This window comes from Pocillopora verrucosa, chromosome 6 (genome assembly GCF_036669915.1).
Source record: "Pocillopora verrucosa isolate sample1 chromosome 6, ASM3666991v2, whole genome shotgun sequence".
In the NCBI taxonomy this organism is placed as follows: domain Eukaryota; kingdom Metazoa; phylum Cnidaria; class Anthozoa; order Scleractinia; family Pocilloporidae; genus Pocillopora; species Pocillopora verrucosa.
Window position 1 is genome coordinate 5,782,660 of NC_089317.1, and position 17,912 is coordinate 5,800,571.

The following is a 17,912-nucleotide window of genomic DNA, read 5'->3' on the forward strand; positions in this document are numbered from 1 at the left end:
CATTAGAGCATCACGCTTCCACACGTCATTGCAAGGTCCATTTGCTGGAAAAAAAAACATTATTGTCTCATCACGACAACTTCCTGATCATGAGTTTGAACGCGCGTTAAAAAAAGGGTAGTTTAAACATATTTATGCGAACAGAAAGTTTAGAACCGGTGTAAAAGACAGAATACAGATGCGGAAAAAGAATTAAAGCACGTAAAGATTGATTATGCGAAGGAAAAGTTAAGGGTCGTTGAGGATTCGTAAAGAGAATTAATGGCGCGTAAAGATTGATTGTGTGGAAAGAATGCTAAAGAATTTTAAGGTTCGTAAAGAACAGTGAGTAAAGATGCGTAAAGAATATTAAAGACGAGTAAAGAGTTAAAAGCGAAACTGGTCAAAATACTCGATAATTCTACTGAAGATGGATGAGCCATAATTATTTCACTTCTTTGAGTATTTCTCCAAATTGAAAGTGGTTAATTATATCCATCTTGATCCTTATCCTTTACGAACATTTAATATCCTTTACGCAATCTTTACGCTTCCTTTGCAATTACGCATCTTTACGAAACGCGGAACTTGTCCGTAAAGAAGAGGCTTTATATTTACGTTTCTTTACGTAGGCCGAGTTAAAAATGCGTAAATTTGCGATTTCATACTGTGGGTAACGCCAATTAGTGGTGATAATTGTAGAATTATCCCAGTCAATTGTATGGTTAGTTGGGCATGTGTGCTCCGATAAAGCTGAATTTTCCTTTTTGTAAAAGAAAACCGCTTGTTGATGCTCTTTCAAACGTGTACCAAACTAACGTTTGGGCTGTTTGATGTACTCGTTGTCACAGTCATTGCTGGGAATGGAATAAATGGCGTCGGTTCGTTGTTCTTTCGTGATAGGTTCCTTAAGTTTGGCGAAAATATGCCCTAAAGTCTGAAAAGGTTTTTGAGCAACTTTAACTTCAACTCCGCCCACGCTTCTTTAAATCGTGTCGAAGGCGGCTTGCTTCCTGACGACTGTTTACACCTCGTCAGAAAAAAAAGGCAGCTAATTTGAGATCATATAAAAGGACCTCTTGTTGCAGCGTTTAGTTCACCCCTGGTGAACGCACCAGACAGGAGTGTCGAAACGTTGGGTCTATGAATTGTAACTTCTTGGGTTACATTCATTAAATCTGTAAACCAGAGTAGCATCAAACCATGTCTGATTGTCCAGCTGGTTGCCGTGTGAACTTCAATATATTTTAAGTTCTTGTAGAAATAGGAACGGTAGAAGGATAGGATGAAGGCCTTTTCAAATTAAGCAAATTAGGCGCTCGGCCTGGTTTTGAACCAGGGAGGGTTGCCACGGGAAGTTGCTGCACAAAATTTGAAACGGCCTGCATGCTTTGGTCGCAGAGTTTGGCACCAATCATATTTAGAAAGATACACACTCTTTCATTTCAGGATCGATTTTCTCAGAAAATGTCTGAGGGATGAAGCTCAAATTTGGCGAAGACATAGAGCAATATCTCAGAGATCAACAACCGTCACCAGTTAGGAAAGATTTTTAGGCATTAATTCCAGTTTGAAGTAGGGGAGGTCGCGGCTGTCGGCCACTAAGTTGCAAGCCTTGTCTCCCTTCTCTCAACAGCCTTCGGCCAGAAGTAATTTGGTAAAAGACACTTCAAACGGGCCAATGAAGGCTAAAAGAAATACCACAAATAAGTTGATTAACAGCTTATTTAACTTTATAGAGATATTCAGACCGAGATGTAATTTAAATTTGCAATTTTCAGGGCTTTATTCATGACCCTCTAGATTTTGTTCGTCCTATGTCAGCAATTATTAACCACGAAAATATAGTGTGGTTGGCCCGTGGTAGCTCTAAGAGCAGCGAGGAAAAAGTTTTTAAACAGGGAAAATACTACGAACCTGCTCTTTTTGAGCGGAATCATAAACTTTTTGGATTTATTCCACAAGGGCACTAATTCCCTTAAAAAATTCTAGAAATAAAAGGAAAAAAAATTCATGTTACTATCCCGTTTGATAGCACTAGTTATGCAAGTTAACGATAAGTATCGTAGGTGGCACTTTATCAAAACTGTAATTTACAGAAAGCATTGCCACAGTGCTACATAGTTCTACATTGTTACGTTTTTCTGAGCTATTTCTTACTCTGACTTCATCCTTTATATCAGTGAAACTAATATGCCATCATCGACTTTGGAAAATTAGTGAAAAGCTGTAGATTGTGGTGAATGTGGTGAATGATCCCATGTAACTGAATGATCCTGAGTAACTATAAAGTGCTACGTGACGCCAATTCGGTAATGAGTTCTTAACCTAAAATCTTCCCTGTGGCGTTTAATATGAGGCTTCATTAATCACTTCAGTGAGCCTACGTATAGCCGTAGCGTCCCCCGCAAGGTGAGACTGCAGAAAACCATGTAAGTTTATTTATTTATCAATTCAGTTTACTTTCTACGTGAGGTATGACAATAACCCAAGTATTCCAGAAAAAGGATAATCAACCGCCTAAGGAGGTATAAATGCCAGCTTAAGACGACTGATGTGCGGTATAAAAAACGCAGTAGTGACCCCCTCGTTAGCCCTTAAGACTTTGCGTTCGGTAATACTTTCCTTCAAAACTGTATCTGCGTCTAATAACCGGAGGAAGCCGGTGCATTGCCTAATGAGTTCTTTACGACTAGCTCCTAATTTACTGCTTGTGACTGTTTTTGCGTTGATCCAAACTTTAGCTTCAACGAGTGCCGCTGTGGTAGACCGCAAGAAGAGCACCGGTAGCTGCTGGAAAGAAGGTAAGATTCTCCCAGCAAAAATTGGTGATTATTTCTATGAGTATAGGAAATGCTTGAGGAAAACAGAAGCGACATTGGAGCGGCGTGCTGCGTTCTTTGAGGAAGCTAGAGAATCAAGGTTGCAAATTTTATATTGCAGAAGTTTGGTTTGAAACGGACAAACCGTGATTTTCGGTATTGTATCAATCTCGTTTAATTTCTTGTTAAAATCTCCTTTGCCATATGCGAGAGAAAAGAGATAAATCGTATTTCGTAATTTCAATGTATTGGAGTGAGTTTGTTCTTTATACTTTGCAGAACTTTAGAGTCATCCTGTTACGCTAAGCCGTGGGCATTTTGAAGCGCCCGTCGATACCTTGAGGGGGGAGGGGAGGGGAGGATTGGGAGTGGCGGTGTTCTTCAGTAGCGGTATTTTGGCAAAGAAAATCGTAGATTGGGGGATCGAGATGGACTTTCACATCCTGCAATGTTCGTTACTTGTGTTGTCCGTAAAGCTCTGGTACTAGAGAACTAAACTTTATTTCTTCTCTTGCGTGTTTCAAATTTGCCTTAAAATCAAGGCATTTTCCGCGTTGAAAAGCCTCATTGTGTCCGGAAAATAACGGGAAGGATATACGAATGGATTACTTCTTTACTGTTCCGTGTTAAGTGGAATTTGTTATCTATTCGTTGATCTTTCTCGATATTTTCCGGATAATGAGGCTTGTTTTCAAAGGCAGAAGAAGAAAATTGCTTGATTTAAGACAAATTTGAAACACGCAAGACCCAAAATCGGCATTTAGAGGACAAACGTTAGAAATGTCGATTTTTGCGGTAAGCTGACAGAATTTGGACAGTGAGAACCATTGGATTATATCACATATTCAAATGAGAGAGGGACCAGCGCGTGAAAGTAACACAGTATGTGAAAGGGAGGAAGAGGAAGTTTATCAAAAGGTGACATTTCGGGATACAGTACAATCGTTACTCTCATCCGACACTGCCTTAGCCTGAATTTCAAATTGAAATAGGAGCCCACTCATAATGGATTCTTTTTGGGAAATCTTAATGGGAATTTTTTCTACTTAAAAAACAAACATTCAATATTTAAACCAACATACATAAGCCATCTTTACCTCAACAGCTTATTATAAGAATTGCGCCGAGCTGTACAACTGCGGGCGGCCAAACGAATCAGGCGGTGTTTACACAATCGACCCTGATGGTGAAGGTGCCTTCAAGGGGTTATTGTGACCAAACCACAGACGGCAGGAGGGTGGACCAGTGTTTTCAGAGAAGACTGGATCGGTTGCATGGATTTTAAACTGGGTTGGGCAGGACTACAAAAATGGCTTCCGGTGATTTCCTTAATGGAGAGTTTTGGATGGGACTAGAGAAAGATCCATCGCCTGACGCAAAACGAGGACAGAAAACAGGCTTCGAGTTAGATCTGGGAGTAACTAGGACGCAAAACTGTCTACGATGAAATTTTGGTGGTTTGGAGTCGGAGACAAGAAAGACCAGTATCAGGCTGTGTGAAACTCGGACAACAAATCAGGTGAGTCAATCTGCTTTCTCTCGGTAATCATTATCTAGAACAGCACGAAGGCGAGGATTAGAAAAGCATTCAAATGTGTAATGTAGGTGACGGTTGTATTAAAAATTAATATTTACAGTAATGTGTGCGTGCTTCTCCTAAGAACTGATTTCTATCACACTTGCAATTGTCTCCGGGTAAACTTATCTATGGAAGCCGAGGGCTGAGGGAGATTTCACAGAGTCCTGCGTGGTTTGACAATTCATGCTATGATGCGAGAACAGAGTTCATTAATTGTGGATTACAGGCTATTTTTTATAAAAATCTGCAAGATAGTGTAAAAAATCCTTTTATGAAAAGGAGGTGGACTCCAAACTCCGTGAAAAAATTTATATTGAGCTTGTTAAATTAACCACGACATTTAGCTTGAATAAATTATCGGAACGTTTTACATTTCAAAACAAAGGGGTAACGAACTTAAGTGATAGAAAGTTAGCTTGAACTTGAATTCCGAAAAGCAACAAAAAAAGATACGTGAAAGAATCCACGTCAGTTTCAAAGTTAAGGTTAGAATTCTTTGATGCGATTGGCTAATTTGTGAAAAGCAAGCGCTATGCGTGAAAACAAAATGGAGTACCAAGGGGGAGCTGGAGAGAAAAAAAATTTGATCTGAAATTTAAAACGTAAGGAATTTCACTTCTCTATGAGTTGAAAAAGTTTGAGAACGCTATATACTTAAGGAGCTTGGAAACCAGGCCAAACTTTGAACTCGAGTTGATAAATGCAAAATATGCTGCAGATATTGGGTTATCCTATTGTTTCCTTACTCGGAACTGATTAGATCAAGTGACACCACAAACCGTATAATATTAAGCCCAGCTTTAATAATTATTCGATCTAAAAGAAATACATTTATAATTCGCAATTAGAACAAACGCCAAATCAAGTCTTTATCTGTAAACTGAATTCAAAAACTTCAATATAAACTTACGTCTGTGGCGGGTCGTTACAACAGTCTCACTTTACGGGTTAGCAGATTCTCCAGGTAAGCGGATTTAGAGACAGAAAAACGATAACAAAATAACTTCTTTCTCACTTCGATTCTGCTGAAAACTGACTTAAACATAATAATCTAACGCTTTTTAAATCAATCTATTGAATTAATGTCAATCACGATTCTTGTCATCGAATAAATCTGTCAACACGAGGCAACGCCTATTTATTAAACGCAAACACCTATTACTTCACACGATTTTGTATATGGACTGAATTCTCTCGGCCAATCAGAGTTTCCAATGTAAGTCAAATTTACAATAAAGAGTATTGTCATCATTATCATCATCATCATATCATTATCATTATACTTTATCACTATAATTGTTATAATTATTGGTGTTTTATCATTTCTATTAGAATGTGCGACTGTAAGCGATTCTCTCAGTGATCATAAACGGTCCCCGTTGGTACCGGGACAAAGTTTACAAGCATTGTACCCATAAGTTTTTTGGAGGTTGGTGGTACATCAACAATACTAACTGTGCTGTTTCGTCAAATCTCAATGGTGCTCATCATTGTAAAAAGAGAAAAAGGAACATGAACGAGACCGTGGGCGAGCGAAAGATTCACTGGGGTATGTTATCTGGCACTGATGCAAGTCAAACCAGTCCACTAACATCGGAAATGAAAATAAAACCTGTGGATTTACTTTTTAAGTGTTTTTAAAACACTTTATTGAACACATGTAATCGTTCAATTGGCGTCTTAGTCGGTTTCTTGATTAATAAAACACGTTATTTCAGCCAAACTTGTCATTGAAGAATTACTTTAGTATTGTTTCTCTCCGTCTCGATTAGCTTCGCTATTTGTGGGTAGGGGTTGTTAGATTTGTATTTTAATTGCTAAAAAGAATAATTTTTTATATTTTTGTTTTGCTTTGTTATATGACTGTTAGGGTTGCGAAATTGATGAGACTATTAAACCATCTGTTACATAACGATGTGTGGCCCAAAATATTTCCGAAATATTTTGGGCCACTTTAAAGTTTAAAGTTCTTTCTTCAAACCAACCGATTTCCTCGATTCCTTACTGCGCACAAAGATTGGGGGCGAACTTTCGACGAGGCATAACCTCCAGTTGCTCCTAAAGATTTACTAAAATAATGACACCATCGAAAAGGGCTTCTCCTACTAGATGGGAAAGCCGCGTGTCATAAGGCTGCCTTTATCAGTTTATAAAGCCTAGAATAAGCGAAAGACAGCTTAGAAATTGGGAAAAAAACAACAGCGGGTTTGCAGAAGCCCTGTTACGCAGCATTTCGGGTAAACAAAGCTCTTCTGGGCAATTGGGTGACCGTCGGACTGGGAAACGTTTACAATCGATCTCAAGCCCAATCCCATGTAAGTTTTTGTGTGACCTCTCTCTCCCGGTGAGATCACAGGCAGACCACACTATGAGATTGTGGTTAATAACTGCAGATGTGAGGCGAGCGAAATCCATGAGGGTTATGAATAAAGCTCTGAAAATTACATATCTAAATTACACCTCGGTCTGAATATCCCAATAAAGTTAGATAAAATATTTATCAACTCGTTTGTGGTATTTTTTCACCTTCATGGGCCGTTTTATTTGAAGAGTCTTTTTATTACGAAATTACTTCCGCCAAATGTAATTTTGGAAGAATTTAAAGAAATGACGGATGATGTCATTTCTGTGATAATTAAGTTTCAAATCTTTAACAACTTTTCCCACCTCTAAAGTTCACCTTCACACAAAGCAAATACTCTTCTCTTCACGAGATTTTGCATATAGCAAAAAACTTTCATTTAAAAAGAATAAGAAACAACGTGGCGCCTGACTTTCATTGAAAAGTACGGTATTTTATTTGTTTTAAGCGCCCTGTGCGCTTATCAATTTTTTGGACCTTGAGAGCCGGGACGCTTATCCGATGTGGGCGCTTACTGCCCTTATTCGAGGCTAGGCGCCTCTTAAACTTTCACCACTTTTAGCAAGGAGTTAATTTATTTTGCAACTAAATGATACATGATAACAAAAGATGACAATGTACCATATGGGAGTGAATTTATAGTTTGTGAGCCATTAAAGAAATTTTAATACTCCCCTGATGCATTTCAGTTTCCGCTTATTCGAAGCACTGGGCGCTCATTAACTCTCTCCAGCGTTTATTCGGGGTAGCTGCTTACAAATGATACCATTCTTGCGAAAAGCAAAATCATGATTTAGTAAAAAGTCTAAATAAAAAAGCGTTTAATAGAAAATAAAAGAAGGCCGAAGAAAGCAGAAGACTACACAGATGGTGCGACATGGACGCAAACCGAAATCAGACGCGACTTCAGCCAATGAGAGATGCGATGGCACCTGAGAAACCTCCTATCAATCAATCAATCAATCAGTCAATCAATCAATCAATCAATTAATCATCGTTTCCTTGGAGGAATTAAAAAACAATGGTTAAGCTTTAATCATCTCACCCTTCTGAAATTGTACTTACCAACATTTAATTTATTATCTTTAATATTTGATCCAAGAACTGATCTACCCTAGGTGATAAAAACAGAGGGAAAGAAGGAAGAACCGAGAAATTTTTTTCTCAAATGAAATTTCTACATTTTTTACAGTATCGTCGCTACTAAACCTTATCTAAAGCTGGAACTAAAGGTCTTTCCTCAGAAATTTGAAAAAAGGCGAAAATTTAAATTAATCTCACCTTCTGAAAAGCATTTTACTCGTGAGTTTAAATTTTAACAGGGAGAGTTTTTATCTTGTCCGAACTCTTGATCCAACCGCTCTTTGTGTTTAGATTTAGTTAAATCATTTCTAAAGCCGAGTTCCCTACACGTTTTTTTGTCAACCTCTTTGAAAAATATTGGTTTGATGATTCGTATAGTTGAGTACAACATAAGTGCGTTGAAGATGCGTTGGCGATCGATGTACGAAGGCTTCTAGCTCATATTTGTGATTACATCGGAAGCCATGCAAAGGTCTTGTCCACCAGATAATACCAAAATGTTTTGAAAAAGTACTACAAGCTGACTTAAAAGTTTGCTAGAACGTTCACCGATCATCTGCCATTAGTGGACAATCTTCGCTCTTTGCTGATTTCTGAGACGATTGTTCCAGCTTTGTGCTTTTTTCAGATCCTCTTTTTGTTCTGCCATGAGCTTCTCCAGAAAAGCATACTCCACCCTCATTGTCTGATAACTCCAACTTAAGTCCTCCAGCCGCTGGACAATATGGACGTACCAGTGGTTCTTTAGAGAGCTGTCACGGCGCGAGTTCAGGGTTGGAAACTCCGGTGGAGGGAGAACCATTTCTCGTTGTTTACAAATTGATGTGTTGAATTTACGCCATCGGTGGCCATGGTTTCCTATGAAGTAAGAATTCATAATAAGGCGACTTTTGCGAAGATTCTTGTTTGTCAATTTATGGTTTCTGTCAGTCAACTGACCAGCAAGATATTCAATCAGTCAGTAAGGTAGTCAGTTACTCTGTCAGTTAGTCAATCAGTCAGTCATTCTACACGCGTTTCCCATGCGCGCGTCATAGCAGTGTTATTACGCATAAGGATTTTACTTCACTGTGACTGCAGCTTACATCTGTAATGAATTCGAAAGCATTCGCAAATAACATATTGAATATCACTTCGTTATCCTGCAAAATTTTGGTAAAAGTTTCATGTGCATCAATACGATCCACTCAGAGAGCAATTGTCATGGATTCTTGAAGCTTTTGTGAAGCGTTTCGTAATTCATGGCTATAACTTTTAACTAGAACTTGCCAAGATGAAAACGTGTATTTATGTTGATTTGTTTGAGCCGATAACACACATAATCAAAGGATAATTGCCTCTAATTTAATTTGCCTTCTAATTTTGGCGCTTTGGATCGTTTTCAGCCGAATAATGCTTTCGAAACTTTGTTCTCCCATGATCTGGCTTAAAATGTCTACACTCGTTTGCAAAAACGTCGACACCTAAATAGCGTGATCCATAAACAATCAGACACATGGGCTTCATGAGAATACTCGCACAGTTACATAACAATTGAACAGTTCTTTTTACATTATTCATGAAATCTTTGTTTACAATAATTCTTTTCTTTACCACTTGCAACCACTTGTGGTTCTTTAACCAAAGAGTTTTGGGGCAAAATCAGTACAGGGTTATCGAGAAATAATTATCAAGCCTTTCTGAATTTGCATTTTAATGTACCAGTCAGCGGTATTCCCGCCCAAAACAATATTGAATTTGAACTAATCTGTCGAGGTAGATCCTCTTCAGGTATCAATGTTGTCATCGATAGTTCTAGTTTACTTTAGGCTTCTCATTTAAGAACAATTATTATTTTTAACATATCCCGTACAGTATAAACATTTTCCCTTTGATTTTTCACCGACTTCTCTTCTACATGTTTGAGAGCAAATTTTCCAACATTAGAGAAATCTCATTTCACATGTTTTTTCTAGTAATTCAAGTGCACCTTATTGTCATTCTTTTCAACAAGTATGTTCCTGCAGCGAAGACGTCGAGACGAATTTGTCGAAATTAACATAAATATTCAAAATGAAAAAAATAAAAATAAAAGCTGGCGAATCGGGAAGTTTTGGTTGAGTTTTTTGATTTAGTGGCAGTTTGATTTGGCACATGCTTTGGTTTTTCTTTTTGCAACCAAACAATAATGAACAAATATTCCTTAGCATAAACAATTTGGACGTTTCTGGGATAATGGCTTGAGTAAAACTACCTCCAACCAAAAATTTTGTACAAACTGGCTGATGCAACACTAGTTTTGTTGTAAATTAGCTCGAAGATTTTTATTCTAATTTTCCTTAAGCCCTTGGTTAAGGAAAATATACTAGCTTTCTTTCTCTGTTTTTTTAGCTCAAGCGAAGTGTCACGGGAAAATCAAAATAGCTACGGTTCAAATTATCATGTTCCCTACCTTGCTTGGACTTGTTTCGCGGCTCCTGTTCGCAGAAAAATAAATCTAAAAGGCAACAAAACTAAAACATCAAATTAAGTTCGTAATATCTTCAAAAAATTAGCACAAATAGGGATCGGTTCCAGAAGATGCTGCGCGTTTAAATGACTGTCATGAACAACTACTGTTATATTCAACCTACCATCACTGCTGAGACATATTTAACCTGTTCTTCAGGAACAGATTTTAACGGCAATCCCACTGATCTAACTCGAGGAGTTTTAGACTTTGGTGTGACATACTGCGAGCGAGACATGTTCAGTGAGGGAAAACTTGATGGAGATTGCATTTAGCAATCAACAAAGGACCCGTTGAAACATAATTTTAGGACTCAACCTCCTTTAGATATATCATGATACCCGCGAGAATCGACAAAATTTATAGTTTCGAAAATTTGCTTTGCATATTTGGAATTCAAGGGCCTTGGATATTTAAAAGTTGCAAAATCAAGTGTATATTATCATGACAGGTATATAACTTTTACAGCTAAGATTGGGATTTATTCTAATCTTTGAGTTTGGCTTACTATTTTGACTGCTCTTGTGGCCAAATTGTTCCAAATCATCTGCTGTGTTTATTCTAGCATTTTCTTCACGTTGGGACATTTTTTTTCGGGCAGAGCTCACGTAAAGGGACGTTTTTCTTCGAAACATGCATCGATATAAAGACAAACAGTATGTCTAGACATAATGTTTTTTATGTCGGGGCATGTTTATATGATAACCCGTTGGGAGGTTTGTACCAGGTACGAACAGTAACCAATCAGTATTAAGGGCGGAGTTTGCTTGTACCAGGTACGAACAGTAACCAATCGGTAGTAAGGGCGGAGTTTGCTATGTTAAAACCAGGAGAAATTCCTTGATTCGCCCTTCTATCCCTCGCCATTCGAACGTCAAGCCGCTCAAGAAATCTTTTCCCTCTCTTCGATAACACAGTCCAAAGTTTCAGGCAAGTTGAAAATTTCTGTATTCTCTATCTTGCCATTATTTTGTTGGTGTCCAATTTAATTGAATATTTCAAACCTCGCATTTAACATATCCTGTGCATGGCACCAACACGTGTACTTATCCTCGGTCACTCCTTTATCCATCGTTTGTTTCGTTTTCTTGTTGCTCATTTCGGTCGCGATTTCCTGGAGAATTTTAACTTGGGCGACGAACCTTATTTTCAAATGGCACGGGATAGGGGGAAGGACAGTAGCAAAAACTAGGCAACTTGACCTCGGAGTCGTAAGATCATTTGCTCCCGATATTGTCATTTTGCAGCTTGGCACGAACGACCTAACGGCGTTATCTGCCGTAGAAACGGGGTCCGCTATAGAGGATCTCGTTCGTTTGTTATACGATTCTTACAGCGTTAAAAGAATTTGTGTTTGCCAAACCATTTATCGCGAGAACGCGCCTCTGTTTAATAACAAAGCAAACACTTTATCCAAATACCTTAGAGTGGTTTTGGAACCTATTCCATATGCTTGTTACTGGAACACAGGGGTTTTTGGAACAGCAAATCTCGTTTCCTTCACCGTGATGGTGTCCACCTTAATAATTTAGGTCATTTTAAACTCTACCGCAGTTTGAGGGGAGCCATTTTAGGATGCTGGAGAGCTTTATCGGAAGCTTCGTGATCTGCCAGTTATTGTGTAAGCTTCTACTGCAGGACAATGCATTTTTTAAATGTTTTATCGGCGGTTTCTTACCCCGCATTTTATTTGAGAAGCAGCGTATTTCTTTCGATGTTTATTGCCAGTTCACATTTTTTGTTTTGAACCAGGCCTATGTCATAAATGTTTTTGCCTTGCCTCTTATGTTATTTTTGGGAAGTTTTTCCTCTTGGCAGGCTTGTTTTTGTTGGTCCAGTGGACCACATATGTTATTTACGATCTTGGTATCGTTTTGGCCTTGGTATTTCTTTTACGCTGTGCTTTCACTTTACCATTTGAGTGTACAACCCTTTCTGACCATCCCCTAATTTAGGGGAAAGTGTCCAATGCACTCGGTACTGTGATAAAGCGTTAGCTTATTGTTCTGTATTGTGCAGTTTCAGCACACTTGTTTGTTGAACTTGGCGTTTTTTGTGGCTACCTGCTCTCTCACTTTTTTGATTTGCTATGATCTTTTTAATTCACGTATGTACAACATCCATACTTGTAAGGGTTTACAACTGATACCTTTGCTGTATTTCCATATCTTATATTCGCGTCTTAAGCGTGGCCCCTCTCAGGCTATCGGTTTTTCACCAGACAACAATAGACAATAGAGTTGTCAGCACTGTCTGTAGCTATGTGCTTTATTAATTTTTGCCATAACACGGTAGATTTCGAGATTTTTTCTTATTGTCTTATGCTCCCATTTTTGTACATTCCCTTTGTAAGTTATGCCTCCTAGAAAACGTTCTGCCGTTGTGAATGACCGTCCTAAACGGGCCAAACGAACAAAGAAAACCAGCCCATCCGAGATAAGTGAAGTAACACCTCCACTTCCAGCTATGAGTTCCACAGCTAGCCATTCCCAGAATGTCAAGAACAGCTCCTTGGATGTCGGCGCTCTATCAAGCACCATTTCTGCCGCCGTTTCCGAAGCCCTTCAGGCTGCATTTCCTGGGGATAACATAGCTGCCATTTTAATAATTTAGGTCATTTTAAACTCTACCGCAGTTTGAGGGGAGGCGTTCCTGCTAAAGCGGGTTTGGGTGAACCACAACCCCAGCAGATTTTTACTAGTATTACGGTGGGTCTTCCCGCCGGGTTGGTGCTAAACTTAAAGCCAAATATGGGCAAACGAATATGTAGACTTTGGGGCATTGCTTTTTTTTCCTCCCCTCAAAATGAAGGCAAATATTCGTTATCTATGACGCCTTCTGCTGGGCCGCAACGCTCGCCACAGTTCACGCTCGAGCCCTCACAATCCAACAAAAGGATTACTTCGATACATCAATGGGCTTCGGCATTTAATATTTTTGTCTCAGTCTATGCGGAGCGCTTCTCTAGCGAAACTCCAAGTTTAATGAAATATTGCGAAGTTGTACGAGATTTGGCTTATAAATCAGGCGATTGGTTTTGGTATGACGAACAATTTCGCTATATCAGACAATCGAACCCAGCACTTTACCCATGGGACCAAATACACTGGGAATTATGGCTAAGAGCTGCCAACAGTTTTCGTAGGCCATAGTCGTTCACAAACAAATTTCAGACTCAAACTCGTCAACGCTTTCGATCTCCCCCTTTTCCAAAGGGAACTTGCTGGGTCTTTCAAGCCGGGAAGCATTGCTCTGGCTGCCAATATGACCACTCCTGCTTTAAATGTGGAGCAAAACACCCAGGCAGTCAATGTGTCATTCAAGCAATCACACCCCATTTCGGAGGTAAGGGTAAAGGAGGCCCGACTCAAGCACTGGGTTCTACACAGTCCCCCGGTTACCCCGGTGAAAGTGGATCGTCTTAAATTTTTTCTGCACGGCTATGACTCTGCGTTAGCTTCTTATCTTATTGATGGTTTTCGTTTTGGTTTTCGAGTTCATTTTGTTGGTGAACGGCTGTCTTACGAATCTCCTTATCTTAAAAGCGCTATAGATCAACCTGATTTAGTTAAAGCCAAGTTAAGTAGGGAATGCGCGGCTGGGAGAATTGTTGGTCCTTTTACAACCCCGCCCTTTCCTAATTTTCGTACATCCCCTTTAGGCATTGTACCCAAAAAAAGATCCGTCCGAATGTCGTCTCATTCACCACTTATCTTACCCCGAGGGTGCTTCGGTCAACGACTTCATTCCTGACATTTACTCCACAGTGAAATATGCGTCTGTCGGTGATGCATCCAAGTCTATTAAGCGCTTAGGGCGGGGTTGTTTCATGGCCAAACAGATGAAATCCACTCAAGTGCCGTCGATACAGCTTCAAATATAGCACAGCCCGAACTCAATCCCATCGGCAAAGTCCTATCTAAATAATACAAGTTTTCCCACTTCAAACCTAACAGGGAATAATCAGCAGGGTGAATAGGAATTATGCGAAATGCAGACTTAACATCTGTTTTGGCCATGAAACAACCCCGCCCTAATCGCTTAATAGACTTGGATGCATCACCGACAGACGCATATTTCACTGTGGAGTAAATGTCAGGAATGAAGTCGTTGACCGAAGCACCCTCGGGGTAAGATAAGTGGTGAATGAGACGACATTCGGACGGATCTTTTTTTGGGTACAATGCCTAAAGGGGATGTACGAAAATTAGGAAAGGGCGGGGTTGTAAAAGGACCAACAATTCTCCCAGCCGCGCATTCCTTACTTAACTTGGCTTTAACTAAATCAGGTTGATCTATATCGCTTTTAAGATTAGGAGATTCGTAAGACAGCCGTTCACCAACAAAATGAACTCGAAAACCAAAACGAAAACTGTCAATAAGATAAGAAGCTAACGCAGAGTCATAGCCGTGCAGAAAAAATTTAAGACGATCCACTTTTACCGGGGTAACTCCTACCTTTCGGCTATTTCTTATGTACACAAATTAAAGGGCTTACGTGACCCCACCAAATCTTTCTTAATTCAGAAGTTGTTGACAGCATTAAGTCGGCAACGAGCTGCAGACGTTCGTCTTCCCGTGACGAAGCCTGTGTTACATCAACTTGTTCGGTCTCTGGGTTCCACCAACTCTTGGGAATGGCAACGTTCTCTTTTTGGGATAATATTTTTAGTCGCTTTCTATGGTCTATTTCGCATTAGCGAACTTGTCGTCAAGAGCACGCATTTGGGTTCATCAGTTGTTCAATATCACAGCTTGACCTTTTTGACTTGTAACGGCCTGCCCCATATTGCGAAAATTAGCATTTCCGAATACAAACACAACCCTTCCAAAAGGCCATTTCACATTTTGCTTGCTCGAGAAGACGTTCCTTCTCTCTGCCCAGTTACTGCTCTCTTGCAGTATACTAGGCTTCGCGGCGATCGGTCGGGTCCACTTTTCTGTAACGCTGATTTTTCGCCTGTGTCTTTACATCAATTCAACACAGAACTTCAGAGGTGTTTAACGTACTGTGGTCTCGATCTTAGCCGCTATAAAAGCCATAGTTTTCGCATTGGTGGCGCTTGTCATGCTGCCGACAATGGTTTTTCTGATGCCCAAATTCGTGCGCTTGGCCGCTGGAAATCGGATGCATTTAAAGTTTATTTACGTTCCGAAATTCTTACTACTAATTGATAGACCATTACAGTCTTGGGCGCCACTTCGTTCAGTCAAGGGCTGCGAAGTTGTTGTCATGCCGGTTTTTCAAGTGGCTGCTATTTTGCAGGCTTTCTGCCGTTACATTAAATGTTTTAGTGTTTTTTGCCCACTTCTTCTTTGTAACTTCAGGTCATTCATGTTACTTATCTCGATGAGTTGAATGCTTTCCAGGGGGTTCAGACAAGTGGCTGCCGTTTTTGGATTGCATTCTCTCTTTGATTTTAGTCACATGGGACTGTTCAGACATGGGCTGCAGTCTTCATGGATTTTTGTGTAGAGTTGCTTTCCCTCCATTACGTGAGCCTTGCATTTTTATTCTTTCTTTCATTTGTATTTGTCGTGTCTGTTCGTTTTTGTGGGGCTTCAGCCACAGTTTGTGGCTTGTGGCGTTTTTTGTCGCCCCACGTTGACATTATCGGTTGATAAGTTCAGATATTCCGCTCTTTGTTATCACTTAGTTATAATTGATTTAATTAAAACTGCCACAGTTTGTGGCCAAATTGTTCCAAATCATCTGTTGTGTTTATTCTAGCATTTTCTTCACGTTGGGACATCTTTTTCGGGCAGAGCTCACGTAAAGGGACGTTTTTCTTCGAAACATGCATCGATATAAAATATATTAAAGTTCACACGGCAACCATGTGGACAATCAAACATGGTTTGATGCTACTCTGGTTTGCAGATTTAATGAATGTAACCGAAGAAGTTACAATTCATAGACCCAACGTTTCGACACTCCTGTCTAGTGCCTTCATCAGGGTGATCCTAACGCTGCAACAAGAGGTCCTCTTACATGATCACTAATTAGCTGCCTTTTTTCTGACGAGGTGTAAATAGGCGTCAGGAAGCAAGCCGTCATCGTCACGATTTTAAGGAGCGTGGGCGGAGTTGACATGCCAAGCCTCCAAACAAAGGCACTGGTGGTCACAGTATGAAATTATAAATTTACGAATCCGTAAAGATGCCGTCAAGTAAGTGTAAGATCCTCTATACGCGTCTTATAGAACTTCTTTACACTCTCGTAAAGAATGTTTTCACGCTTTGAAAACGATAGTACGTAAAGATCACGGAGAGACTAAAAACGTTATCTTTACGTGCCTTGTAAAATTCGTATAAAGAATATTTACTATATTTTACAGCGACTGTAAAGCGATCAGAAAGGCGATCTTTACGCGTTATTAAACTATCGTAAATGGACAATATTTACATGCCCATTTGCCATTTTGCAGTTGTCTGAATTTTTTGGCAACATTCCCTTTTGCTAATCAGACTATAACAAATGTGAGCTAGTGACAACATTAACGTAATGCGCTATCCTAGTGCGTATTTCCAAAAATCGTATCGAGAACGTTTGCGACATTTTACGCTTCTGTAAAACGATGCCGCACATGCCTTTCAAGGACTGACCCATGTATAACAACACGTGTTTTATACATTGCAATTTATTTTATTGTCATAACTCTTTAACTTGATTTTGTAATATTCACAGTAACGTAGCTAAATATGCACGGGATAAGAACTGAAAAATACAAATATCATAAATATAAATATTTTTACATAGATATACAAAATGTGTCATTGTTTTCGCACAGTTTATAGGCACAAGGACCTTGGAGTTACCTTTCTTTGATTCCGTTTCCTTGCTGCCCGAGTTGTTCTCGGCGACAAGTTTACACAAAGATTCCACTTTTTTTGAAAGCTCTTCGAACTTTAACTAAGGCATTTTCTTCATCGTGCTGCCTCAATTGCTCTCTCAATGATTAGTTTTCTTTCAAACAATCATCCATTAGCACATTATAACTGTCGCTCACGCTGATGTGATCGGAAATTCTTGACATTTTGAAAGGAAAAGAGTCCACAGATCACTTCACACGCCAAAAGTAAAGCCAGGAGTAAAGGTCGAAAATTCTTGACAATTTGACTTCTGCTCAGGTTGTCGAAACGTCAGCCACCAGAACTTACAACAGTCCTTCTCAGGACTACACTCACCCGGACGATCAAACTACACTATTACATGTTAACCTCGGGTTCAAACCATTTACTGTACTAAATCACCTGTTATACTCTCCCGCCGATCTGCGGCAAACGTCCCGAGGACTAAAACCATTGACAGTCGGATCTTAAAGTTCGACAACCTTATTATTACAAACATTAGAGCATCACGCTTCCACACGTCATTGCAAGGTCCATTTGCTGGAAAAAAAAAACATGATTGTCTCATCACGACAACTTCCTGATCATGAGTTTGAACGCGCGTTAAAAAAAGGGTAGTTTAAACATATTTATGCGAACAGAAAGTTTAGAACCGGTGAAAAAGGCAGAATACAGATGCGGAAAAAAAATTAAAAGCACGTAAAGACTGATTATGCGAAGGAAAAGTTAAGGGTCGTTGAGGATTCG

The 17,912-nt window shown here is 39.5% G+C and overlaps 1 protein-coding gene and 1 pseudogene across 1 annotated transcript; both read left to right on the forward strand.

Annotated features, from left to right (window-relative positions):
• The first annotated feature begins 12,668 nt into the window (after positions 1 to 12,668).
• On the forward strand, positions 12,669 to 13,738 carry LOC136281826 (uncharacterized; annotated as a pseudogene).
• Positions 13,739 to 14,496: 758 nt separating this feature from the next.
• On the forward strand, positions 14,497 to 15,546 carry LOC136281827 (uncharacterized). The gene is made up of 2 exons (XM_066168858.1): positions 14,497 to 14,511; positions 14,742 to 15,546. Exons 1-2 carry the CDS (start codon positions 14,497 to 14,499, stop codon positions 15,486 to 15,488), a joined length of 762 nt encoding a protein of 253 aa, XP_066024955.1. The 3' UTR covers positions 15,489 to 15,546.
• Positions 15,547 to 17,912: the final 2,366 nt, after the last annotated feature.